Source organism: Ambystoma mexicanum, chromosome 8 (genome assembly GCF_040938575.1).
Source record: "Ambystoma mexicanum isolate Mex_15411 chromosome 8, UKY_AmexF1_1, whole genome shotgun sequence".
NCBI lineage: Eukaryota > Metazoa > Chordata > Amphibia > Caudata > Ambystomatidae > Ambystoma > Ambystoma mexicanum.
In genome coordinates, this window is record NC_090929.1 from 817374418 (window position 1) to 817387416 (window position 12999).

Consider the following 12999-nt stretch of genomic DNA (forward strand, 5'->3'; position numbering starts at 1 on the left):
TCTGTAAGTGGAAAGACAAAGCTAGAGAACAAGCAGAGCAGGTGGCATTGCAGGCATTGAACTGGACAAACTAGGTGTAAAATTGCAGTTTATGGACATCCGTCACTTTCAGGGTAGAATGTCAAGGAAGTTTGTGATCAGCTCATGGGTTCAGCACTAGTTGTACAGATGGATTTAATCACCAGGTCACTGAACTAGGTTTTCCATTTGGCATTTTTCAATGTACATTTTCAATAGTGTTCCCTCATGTTTGTTAAATATGATGCACCTTCCACTACACAATTTAACATTGTTCACACAGATTTACATTCAGTAACCAACATTGGATTTTACTGTAAAACAGACAATCCCGTGTTTTAGAAATAACTGATGTAACAACTTTCCTTTAAAATGGAATTGCAGGGTTGTATAACAAATTTCCACGTGCTGGTGCCTAAAAATCAGAATGTGTTTAGCTTAATTAAAGCATTTTCTCGATTCCCAATTACTGCTGGTGTGCAATTATTTGAAAAACAAACCTTTTCCTGGCTAACACTACACCACAGGGACTACTTGAGTGGACAAGAGAATTACTGCTGCACTCTCCATTAGCCCCATTGAACTTTATGTGAACAGAGAAAGGGGGAGGAGGGAGGAGGGTGCTCTGCTACAAAAGTGTCAGTGATCAGCAAATCTACAGAAAAACATAGAAAATGGAGATGTGATACTGCTTAGTCAGCAGTTTTCCAGACTGGCCTGCTGAAAGAGCATGGTCCAAACAAAGATGTGAAGGAGGTAGATCTTCTGGATGCAAAAGTAAAATGATCATGCTTCACTCCTGCTGAGATGGATTTCTAGAATCTGGCCTGGTGGACAGATTCTGGCAGGCCACTCTAGTTAGTGAACATAGAACTCAGAGAGGTTTGCCAAAACCCAATCAAAGTAAGTGGATGAACAGTCAAGGATTATTTTCAGGAGTGTGAGTGGGGCCAGAGGACCTCAATGAGTCCACACAGTATGGCACAAAATAATTCAATTTAGACAGTCATGTATACAAATATAGTTATTATATGCATTCTGAACACACTGGAAAATGAATCTAACAGGTAGTATTATCGCACAACACTCGATGATACAAATATATACAGTCACCATAGGTTCAAAAACACATTAAATAACTTAGATAGCAAAAGCAGTATTTTAGATGAAGTCAATGTTGGCACAGGATTACAAGACAATATCCTATCTTAAGAAGTCCAAACCCTAAGAGGAATGGAGCCTTGTGCACAAAAGTCACAGAAGCCATAATGCTTCTCACCAGAATGCAGTCTCTAAAAGTTAATTTTCAAAAGGCTTTTTATGTTATGTTACTTGGCATTTATATAGCGCCTTATGTATCATTGGTATGACCTCAAAGCGCTGGTAGGTTGAACACCCTCTGGAACCGCAGTACAAGTCAGTAGAGAGAGAGTGTCGTATCTGGTGCACCCACGCACCATATGTGTGCAGCTGGTGTGGTTGTTGCATGATAGCTGCTTTATGTGGTTGTGGTGTATATGTCCTCTCAAATGAAGGAGTTATGGAAGTCATAACAGGAGTTAAAATCGATGTCGACATCCTCGACACAACTGTTGATGGCTTTGAAGGTTTTGACGATGTTGTCGAGGGCTTCAATGTTAACATCGAAGTCTTCGATGATAGTGTCGAAGGTATTGACAAATACGGCGTCAAGGAGGTCGACACCCGAGGCGTCGAAGGCTTCTCCTTCGGTACTAGCACCAACAGCGTCAAAGAAACACTTTTCGCACCTGCCATATCCTTCGGCACCCATTATGCCAATTTTTTATGTTTCGAGGAGGCTTTCTCTTGACTCGAGGGATGAGATCGCTCTCGAGGAGGTTCAATGTCCGGGTCCGAAGACGCACAACTCTTATGCTTCCTAGGCCTTTCGACTGGAGCATAACCTCTAGGTGTTGTTGAGAGGGGCAAGGCTGCGTTCTCGAACACCATCATCATACAGAGTATGAATTCCTCCCACTGAGCTGGGATACTAGATTTAGAAGGGCAAATGAACCGTCCGGGAGAACTGGATGACGAAGTGGACGGCAACCTATGGCGCCTCTTTTTCCCATGCCTCGAAGACGAGGAACGATGCAAACCACTTCAGGAATAGGAATGTTTAGATCTCTTTCGACAAGGAGACGTTGGTCTCGATTCGTATGACGATTTACTTTTAGACTAGGTAGAAGGGGATTTTTGAGGCTTACCTTTCTCCAACTTCCCTCTACGTTCTCTCAAGGCCTTGGCCGTCAGCGACAAGCAGTCCTCACACTCTGAACACAGATGGTTTGACCCTAAACACCACAGGCAGATCCTGTGCGGGCCAGTCACGGACCTTTTAGCACCTCAGTCATAGCACTTTTAAAATCCGGACCGTGGAGTGGACAACGCCGATGAAGATGCCATATCGCGTCGAAAAGAATTTTCAAAGAAATTCGAAGTATATTCAGACTAGGAACAAAGGCGTTATGTTACCGAAGCTGTGAAGCGCGGAAAAAGGAACCGAGGCCAGCGGGCAGTGCGCGTGCTACTTATTCCTGTGGTGACGTCGATGTCGAGATGGAGGCCTCTAAGGGACATCGACTCAACCAGGCTTCAACCTACAGCGCCTTCTACTGGAAAAAAAAATTCTGAGGCAGCAAGTTGGATATTGGAAATATCAAAAGATAAGGAATACGTGGGAGACACAATCCATTCAAAAGTGATTTTTGGGAAAGAAGGGAGTTGGTTAGTGTTATCCTAGCAGAGCTTCAGGTTCTAGAGGCAGTTTCCCTGCACAGCAAGTCTTTAAAAGTCCAAAACTCAACCCTAGCTAAAAGGCAGTTCGGAGAGGCTTAAAGACTAAAAAAGCAGCAAAAGTCAAAATGTTCCTCTTGATACTTCCTAGTCTCTAGGAAAGAAGACAAGCAACGTTGGAGATCCTGTTAAAGGACTTGCTAAAGGGACACATGCAGCGGCTTGAGTCAGAGGTAACGGGGTTGTACTGAACACCTCTTTGTGCACTCCAAAGCTCGAGCAATTTTCTGGAATAAGTTAAGCAATTCCTTTTTCCCTCAACAGTACCTTAGGGTTTGAAGAAACTTTCATGGTGGATGCTCCGCGATGTTGCAACTCAGGACCCGACCTCCGGATTACTTGGTCTGATGAAAGGCAGTACAATGGACGGGATCTCTCAGTAGCAGTCTCAAGGGAGGACCTCTGGCAGCGCTTTCATCAACTTCTTTGGTCACTCAGGAGTTTTGGCACCTTTTCTGCAGCACCAACAAAGGATGGGATTCTCCCGGTCCATCTTCTTCGGGTTCCTGCAGTCCCACACTTATGAGGGGTCCTGGTCGAGTTGGATTGGGTTTCTGGAGTGTCCTTAAGGGCTCAGAAAAGATTCAGATGGATTCGGCCTTTGCCTGACAATGCACTCGAAATGGGCAGCAGGTCTCCTGATATTGGGGTTCCGCAGCTCTGGAAAATCACAGGATCTCGGGAGATGGCTCAAATCAAAGTTCGTTTTGGGACTGGCTGTTCCCACCAGTCAAAAGGGAGGGAGTCCTCTTCAAAGTTCCTCTTTCAGACAGAAAACCGGGTCTGTACAGCAGTGGTCACTTCACAGTGTTGCAAAGAGTCTTCAGGGGCCTCTGGTCGTCGTCTTCTTTGGTTACTTTAGCTTCCAGTGGTCAACTTGCTTTTCACTCCAGGAGCCTTGCCCTTTATACAGTTCCAGCACTCAACCCTCTGCAATCTTCCTCAGCAGTTTACAGAAAGGGGCGTTTGGGTGTCCAATCAGGACAGACAGACCTCTAGTGGGGGCTGATCCCATTCAGACACTCTGGAGCCTAGGCAAGGAAACCCAATGGTTCCTGCCAAGAGCAAAACACACCCACACCCACCCACACCCACACCCCTTCTACCATTCTGGGAGGGGGAGGTAACAAAGAACAACCATGCTAGTAATGCAAAATAACAAGGGAGGCCACAAGTTTATACTTGGGTGCCCCTATTGTGCACTACCGAGGTTATGAGCATAGCCTGCGGTAGAAAAATCACACAATATTTGGTAGAACAAACACTGCCACCAGCCATAACTAGGAGATTGTCTATGTGATTAAAAAGTCACAGGAGCAGAGGGCAGGGGCATACTAGGTATCCCTTTGGAACTCCACATAAGGTGGTGTGCGCCAATCTCTCAGACTATACGGTTTTGGGAGAGAGCCTAAGGAGCTCTTTATCCTGAAGAACTTAGTTACTCTAGGGTAAAGAAAATAATCTCAAAGGAGGACCTTAAGGGTCCCAGCAACACTGCCCCTAAGGAGCAGTGTGCTGCAAGAGTAAAATACACATTCTTTTAAGTGTTATGGAGTAAAATAGATTTCATAGGACAGGTAAAAATACAAAGAATAGAGTTCCAAAAGACAGAGCCCATAGAATGAATGAGCGGGAAAAAGGCTCCACTCATTCAGGATTTTGGAAGTCCAGCAAACAGTGCTGGGGCTCTCACTAGGAGAGGGGATGAAGCATACATGATAAATCTCTCTAACATTCAGATCTTCAGAAGGCTGCTCTTCTTCGAGGGATTCTTGGCTCCAATGATGATCTTGCAAAATGGCTGCAGAGGTCCTCCTCTTATCCAAAATCCAAGCTGAAAGCAAGTCCAAGCCCACCAATGGTAAGGATCTGCACCATTCAAACAGCAAGTGGTTATCTAATCAGCAGGGGCAACTAGTAATTTCACATTTGCCCCACACCAACACATTCTGGCACCAAGGATGTGGGCTGGGACTAGACAGTCCCACCCCCTTCCTGGGCCACACACACACACAACTAGCCCACAAAACGAACAGCTTTCTACAGGATTTCCTGGCATGGCAGGAAGGTGGGCAAACAACAATATGGCCAATGAAGAAGGGAAAATCTTGCTCAGCCAGTTTGGGGCACTAGCCACGTTTAGTAGCCATGCGCGGTAAAGACGGTTGTGTATACTAAAAATAATGCAAACATGGTAGACATTTACCTGCTGCCAACAGCTTGTCGTTAGGCAAATATAAAAGTATACAAAAATCAAAAGCATAAAAAGCTACGGTGATACACAAGTATCCCCATTGCACTGCACTGTAAGGTGCTATGTGCAAAGTTAAATAATACAAGAATTCAAAAGGGAAACCATTTCCCAGTATTGACGGTCTGAAGGACTGATCAGTTTCCCCATAACTATAAGCAAAAGGGAAGTGAAGATGAAGGCTTTACATCCCTTCAAATAGTCAGCACAGGTTTAAAAACAGAGCAAAACAAATGGGCGTCCATAGAAATATGGAAGGAAAGAAGCGAAAAGTGAAATCTTTTCCAACTACGGAAGCACATCAATACAACAGCCAAGCAGATCAAACTGTACTAAAGGCAAAATAAATTCCACTGGAAAAAATGTTGAATCTCTTTTGAAGCTATATATTACGACACTTCTTAATTACACAGTAGAGTTTAAGCAATGGCGGGATACTTGTTAAACTTCATCAAGGGTAGTCACTTATGCAGAAAAGCAGCAACAAGATGCAAAGTAACTACCTCTAGGTTTCATTACTGTATACATATTTATATCAATAATATGGTTTTGTTTCATGACAACCAGTATGGAAAATAAATCAATACACCAGAAACATTCATAATGCTTCATAAACACCCCAACCACCAACATAATTAAGGTACTGAGCGCCATATCATTTCAAGCATATAGCTTAAAACTACTTTCCAATTAAACATTTAAACGGTTTTCAAAAATTATTACATACTCCATGTTAGCCTCTCTTCTTTTGGGAAAGTACTAAGTCTTAATATTATTCTTTCATTATTCTCAATTGGCTTCTCTTGCACACATACAACACGAGGTCTGTTTTCAGGTGAGGCAGACCAATATACATTCTAATGACAACCAAGTATTTGGAATTAAAATCATTCTGAACCATACAGGCCAATAAGCACTGAACTTTCAAAGTATTTAAGATATTGGAAGGGTACTTAACTATTGGACTACAAAGTTAATCTTAAAACAATTTACCAATCCCTAACATCCAAAATGAAGTATTTGATTAATCTTAAACATTTAAAATGACGACACTAAAGGGCTTCAATTTCCCTTCTTACGGTCCTGTATTCCATTTTCCTCTTAAGAAATAAAAGTAGTAGTATGATGCCGTTCTTCAGATGCAGCACTCTTCTTACCTCATCCACTGGTAGGATTGCCAGTGGTTTTATGACGGCAGCCAGCGGTACTTGGGACTGCTTTGCCATATCTGAGGTTGCAGGAAAGTTGTAAGAGGTACATCTGATGTAGCGAGGACTTGCATTACCTGGATCAGAACAATTGGCAAATTAAAAACACTGAAAATATTTGATTTTTTAACAAGAACTGACAAAGTCAAATAGGCATGTCTTGATCTAAATATTGATTGATTCCTAATGTTTTGCATAGCACTAACAGTTCAATACCCGAAGGTGTATTTTTCATAGCTTTGTGAGGTTAGTTGATGTGATGTAAATGGGACACTTCTTTGGACAAAATAAGTAGGGGCTTGCGAGTTTTGGGGTTGATTTGGCCAAGGGGAATTGTGCAAATGTCAATAGATGGATTTTCAGACTTCACCTTCGGGGTGGATTCTGAGAGAGCAACTTATGGGGAAAGGGAAAAACACTGATGTCTAGCCAAACCCTGTCAAGGTAGAGAACCAGCGCAGTGAGGCTTAGAATTTGGAGGGTATGAGAGTAGTCTAGGGCTATAATGAGGCACAGAGAGCACTATAAAAATTGAAGTTAGACAGAAGAGTACCAACATAAGCAATTATTTATCAAGGCTTAATCTAGACTCAAAGCAAATTAAAATTTCAGGTATCATCATACAACTATAATGATATGACAAATATGACTTCCCAGTAACCGTCTCTCTGTAGCGTGAATCTGCTTAGAATTACAGGCTTTGCATAGGCTGACATCTAGTGGTTTGTGCACAGTATTACATTTTTTCGAATTCGAAAAATGAGTGGTGACAGGGACCTGTAAAATTATCCCTTCTCTAAGTGAACACGTACGCATGATGCTTCACGCGTCAATGTCCTCCGATTGAATGTTTTCTGTCATGTGAAGAATGTTACCTATTATGTACATGTATTGTAGTTGTCATTTATACAGCAGCTTTTACCATTATAGTCTCAATGTGTTAGTGGTGGGAACGCCCTTGAGGACCGAAGTCCAGAGTGTTGGAGATCACATGGTAGGGGTAAGATTGGCCAAATGCACGCAGGCATTGCATTGTAAGGCATAGGAGGGCTGGCCCGGGCTCCAATAAAAAGCATCCCACAAGTTCAGGCAAGTGAATGGGTGCTGAGAGCATGTGAATTTGTGTGTATCCTTCTGCTCCTGAAGGATAGGATGGGTGGGTGCACGTGATTCTAAGCAGATACAAGCTACAGAAAGACTATTACTGGTAAGTAATATTTGTCTTCTGGAATTTGTGAGTATGCTTCAATTCAGATGCTTTGTATAGATTAGCAAGCAGTATTTAGTGAAGGAGGAGGGAGTGCTGAAGGGCTGAAAGCGAATAGGGGTCTTAATATTGCTTGACACACTTGTGGGTCTGACTTTGAATGTGTGTCCACACAACATTTTTGTGTTCAGGTATGTAGCGAACTCCAAGTGGCTGCTTTGGAAATGGCGTTCGGTAAGATTTTAATTTTTGTGATAAATCTTCCTGACCTTTGTCAACCCCAGAAAGTTTTGCTTGGACTCTGGGATTATTTTTCCTTGTCCCTAGGTGAGTGGGAATCATTTCCCTCCTTACCTAGTTGTTTACTCTTTTTATGGGTGATCTTTTTACCTCTCTCAATAGTGTATGATTGGGGCTCTAGTTTTCTATAACTTTTGGGTTTATGCTGGGTTGCCACTTTGGGCTTCCCTGTTAATTTCTCTTTAATGTACTTGGGTGAACTACTGCTCCCAAGGAGCAAAGAGGGATTTTCACCCTCCCTTTACATTTTATATAGTGTGACAGCACACCATACCTTATGTGGCGTGCTGGTGAGATATAATGTATCCCCTTGCTTACTTACCTGTAGCATTTTTGTTACAATTGCAAGTTTACTTGAACTGCTAGTGACACTGGTTTTACCTTAGTGACTTTTTAGTCTCATTACTTCTAGGCTGTTAAATCAGCCCAGTAATGCACAGAAGGGCCACTATTCTGCTAGAATGGTGGGTTCCTTCTTTTTCGCCATTTTTAAGTATCCTTGTTATTTCCGAGGTCTTCCCCTGCCACTCTAGGCGGGAACAACCTCAAATGGAAGTTGTCCCTTTGGCTGGAATCCTTTGCATACCCCGCCCAGGCTCCAGAGTGTGAGAAGGCAGGAAGCAAGTGAGGAGTCCAAAACTCTGCAGCCTTTTGTCTTTCACCTTGTCTGAAAGGAACCATCTCCCACTGGGGGGATGGCTGGCCTGACTGAACTGCCAGACCACCCCTTTCTGTAAACTGCTGGGTGAGAAAGCAGAAGTTATGTGTAGTCCTGATAAATACTCCGAACCTGGAAGCTGCTGACAAGTCGACCGCTGGAGCTGCAACCAAAGAGGAAGATGAAGAAAAGACTTCTGTAGCAATTTTCAGCGATTAGAGAGACTGCTGTGTAACTGAGCCTGATGCAACCCTTCCTTCCAATCGACCTGGCGGCCTCAAATGCATCGATTCCTACCAAGAGGCTGGTTTGATCCACTATTCTCTAGAAGACCTGCATTTTGAGCCATGCCATGACTTGCTTCGACCTTGCTGGGCTGCAAACCGCGAATACACTGAGACCTCGAGTCCGAGTGCAGTGAATGGTCTTCCAAAGTCCGAATCCGTATGAAATTTGTGACCTCCTCCTGGCTCTCCAGAGACACGATTAAAATCCCTAAAGTCTCCTCACCAGAGTGAAGGACCAAGAGTGGACAGAATCCGACCGGTGATATTTGTTCTTCATACATCTGCTGTAAACAGGGGCCAAATCCACTAGAGCCCGCGAGAATCCATGAAGAAACCTTTGCTGGACGCCTCCTGTGGTGACTGCTGCTGCAAGTTACCATCCAGTGTCCAGTTCTTTTGTCTATGTTAGAGAGAAGAACACGTTACTTACCAACTGGTAACATTCTTTCGACTGGATGTTCCTCCAACGTATTCGACAACTTTGACATGTAATGTCACAGCTGTGCTGCTTTGGAATTTTTTCGGCAGAGGGCGTCCTGCCTTGATGGCGTTAGGTCGATGTCCCTCGAAGGCCTCCGTCGAGGGTGACGTCACTGGATGTTATAAATAGGACGCACAGCGCCCGTAGCCTCAGTATATTTTTTTTCATCTCTAACGTGTAACATTGGAAATTCTTCACAGGGACAGGGTGGGAGGGCGATCTGGAATACGTGGAGGAACATCCAGTCGAAAGAACGTTACCAGTTGGTAAGTAACTTGTTCTTCGAATGGATTGTGTCCTCCAACGTATTCAACATCTTTGACAGACTCCCAAAGCAGCATTAGTGAATGGAGGAGGGAGAAGAATTTAGAATACCCAATCAGATGGCAGAATAAAGCACCGCTTTACCAAAAGCAATACCCGGACCATGGATCTTGACAAAGGTGTGGATGGAAGACCATGTTGCTGCGTCACAAATATTCCTAATAGGAACCCCACGCTTCAGGGCTGTGGATGTAGCCACACCCCTAGTGGAGTGAGCTCTCAACCCCTCCGGACGGTCCTTGCCTGCAAGTCTGTAGCATTCAGTAATGGTGAGGATAATCCACCTGCACAAGGTCTGTTTGGTACCAGCCTGACCAAATCGTTGTCCAGTGTATCCCCCAAAAAGCTGGTCATTCACTCTGACCCTGGACATCCTAGAGATATAAAAGCTCAAAGCTCTCCTAGGGTCCAACCGATGAAGTCTCTCCTCTTCCTTACCAGGATGAGGGGGACGATAGAAAGCCGGAAGTACCATTTTCTGGCTCAGATGAAACTCACTACCTTAGGTAGAAAGGACGGACGTAACCTCAGTACAACCCTATCCTTGTGGAACACAGTAGAGTGTAGCTTACATGAAAGTGCCTGCAATTCACTCACTCTGCGAGCAGATGTAACTGCAAATAAGAAAACCTTCTTGAAAGACAACAGTCTCAAAGGACAAGAGTGCACTGGTTCAAACGGAGCGCCCATCAGGAATTTCATGACCAAATTCAGATACCAAACCGGTACCTGAAACGGGGATGCCGGGAACACGTTCGTGAGCCCTTTCAGAAATTGAGAAATTAAAGGAATCTTAAAATACGAACATTCTTCAGACGAGCGCTTGAAGATAGACAGCGCCGCCAGGTAACCTTTAATGGTACCCACTTGAAGACATTTGTGGGCCAAAAAAAGCAAGAAAGAACCATTGGAATGGAACACTGAAAAGGATCGACATGGTTTCCTCTGCACCAGTCGCAAAACTTACGGCAACGGTACAGGGATTTGGTTGCTGGCTGCCTTGCCAAAAGCAACACCTCCATCACATCATCCGGAAGGTCCCAATCCTTATACCTCAAACTTTCAGAAACCAAGCGTGAAGGTTGAGAGTCTTGACCTCTGGTTGGAGAACCCGACCCCCTCCCCGAATGCCGACCCCCCCTTCCCCTCGCACACGTGAGAGAAGATCCTCTCTCTGTGGGGAAGACGACGTGGAGGGCAGATGGACATGTCTAGAAGGTCCGGGTACCAGGCTCTCCTGGCCCAATCCGGAGCAATGAGGATCATGTGGGCTCCGAACCTACGCAACCTCCTTAGCACCTGAGGAATGATGGGGACCGGAGGAAACACGTACAGAAGTGGGAATGACCAATCCACGACAAATGCCTCTCCTAAGGCTCCTCTCAGAGGAAATTCCCTTGAGCAAAATCTCTCGCACTTCGAGTTGGCGCCGGTCGCGAACAGATCCACTTCAGGGGTTCCCCAAAGGACGAAGATCTCCTGGATGACTTCCTGAGCCAACTTTCACTTGTGGGAGACCGTGCTCTGCCTGCTCAGAGCATCCGCCGCCGCATTCTCCTCTCCAGGCTAGATGAACTGCCGAGAGTGAGACTCCTTGCTGTATCGCCCAGCACCAGAGCTGCATCGCCCAGCACCAGAGCTGCATCGCCCAGCACCAGAGCTGCATCGCCCAGCACCAGAGCTGCATCGCCCAGCACCAGAGCTGCATCGCCCAGCACCAGAGCTGCATCGCCTCTCTGCACAGCGGGAGCGACCATACCCCCCCCTTTTTTGTAGAGCTAATGCATGGCCACTGTGTTGTCAGTCATGATCAGGACACTCTTGCCCCGCACAGACGGCAGAAAAGCCTTCAGGGCCAGCCTGATGGCCCATCGCTCCAAAAGGTTTAAGTGGACTTTGGACTCCGACTGAGACCAACGACCGCTGCCGGTAAGATCGTTGGCGTGAGTTCCCCATCCTGTGAGGGAAGCGTCCATCACCACCGTCACCTCTGGCCACGGTTGCCAAAACGGCTCCCCCTTCATCAGATTCCCTTCACTGGCCCACCATAGAAGATCCTGAGAGACGGAGAATGGAATCGGAACGGGATCCGACATCTTGCCTGAGAATTGCGACCACTGCATCTTGAGAACCCATTGAAGGGACCTCATCCTTAGTCTGGCCTCTGGCACCAGAAAAATGCAGGATGCCATGAGGCAGAGCAACCTTAAGAATTTGAAAGACGGAAGACTCTGGGTACGTTGAAATTTGTTGACCATCTGTACAATGTGATGAGCCATCACCTTGGGAGGCGAGCACTTCTCAAGGACGTGTCCAACACAGCCCCGATGTACTGGGGCCGTTGGGAAGGTGTCATATGCGACTTCTTGAAATTTAGGGAGAAGCCCAGGTTGTGAAGTGAGTGGCAGGTGAGGCAAAGATGATCCAAGGCTTGTTTGGGTGAACGCGCTCGGATCAGCCAGTCCAGGTAGGGGTAGACGTGAACCCCCCCCCCCCCCCTCTCCTGAGATAGGCTGCCACCACCACCATTAGCTTGGTGAAGACCCTCGGGGCGGCTGTCAATCCGAACAGCATGACTCGAAACTGAAAGTACGATTTGCCAGCCGCAAACCTCAGGTATTTTCTGTGCTTTGGATGAATCGGCACATGAAAATAATCATCCTGTAGGTCCAGAGACACCAACCAATCATGAAGTCGAAGGGCCTGAAGGACCTGAGAAAGATTGACCATCTTGAACTTGTCCTTCCTGAGGAACGTGTTCAACCAATGCAAGTCCAAGATGGGTCTCAGTCCCCAGACCTCCTTTGGAATAAAAAAATATGGGGAATACCAGCGCTTGTTCCTCTCTGCCACAGGCACTAGTTCTAAAGCGCCTTTCTCCAGCAAGGTCAAGATTTCCTGCACAAGGAGCGGATCTGGAAGCTTCAAAGGGAGGTTCCCCGGTGGATTGTGGATTTTCACGAGTCCGCTTTAAGAAGGGTAGGCAGTCGCCGTGGGCTATTGTATCCAGAACCCAAGCATCCAAAGTAATAGCTCGCCATTCTTCGAGATGCTGAGACAGTCTGCCCCCAACCATCGAATAATGGAACATGACATCATAGCGGTTTTGGAGCGGCTGTGGCAGCGCCTGAAGGTAAAGAGGCAGCTGCCTGAGCGGCTTTGGCACCTCTTTTTCCCTGTCCGCCACGGGTACCTTTCCGGTGGCCCCTTTGAGTAACGGCTGCTCTCGTTCTACCAAAAGAGGAGTAGTAACGAAAGGAACCCCCCGCCCCCATCCAGTGTTGTCCCCTAGGACAAAAAGGCAGAGGTTGACGCACAGCTGCGCCCACAGACTTAGCACCAGCTTTGGAGGTCTGCAACCTCTCAAGGCTCTCGTCAGCCTTGCTGCCAACCAAATGAGAGCCATCAAAGGGCATGTTCAGAAGATGGGCTTGCACATCCGTAGCAA

At 45.9% G+C, this 12999-nt stretch overlaps 1 protein-coding gene across 3 annotated transcripts in view; it reads right to left on the bottom strand.

Moving 5' to 3' along the window:
* Positions 1–12999, bottom strand: part of SEC24C (SEC24 homolog C, COPII coat complex component) — a 1750167-nt gene that overhangs the window by 1110251 nt on the left and 626917 nt on the right. For all 3 annotated transcript variants that reach the window (XM_069610689.1, XM_069610688.1, XM_069610687.1), the window contains one exon: positions 6244–6371. In XM_069610689.1, coding sequence (XP_069466790.1) covers positions 6244–6371 — 128 coding nt within the window. The remainder of the gene's footprint in view (positions 1–6243; positions 6372–12999) is intronic.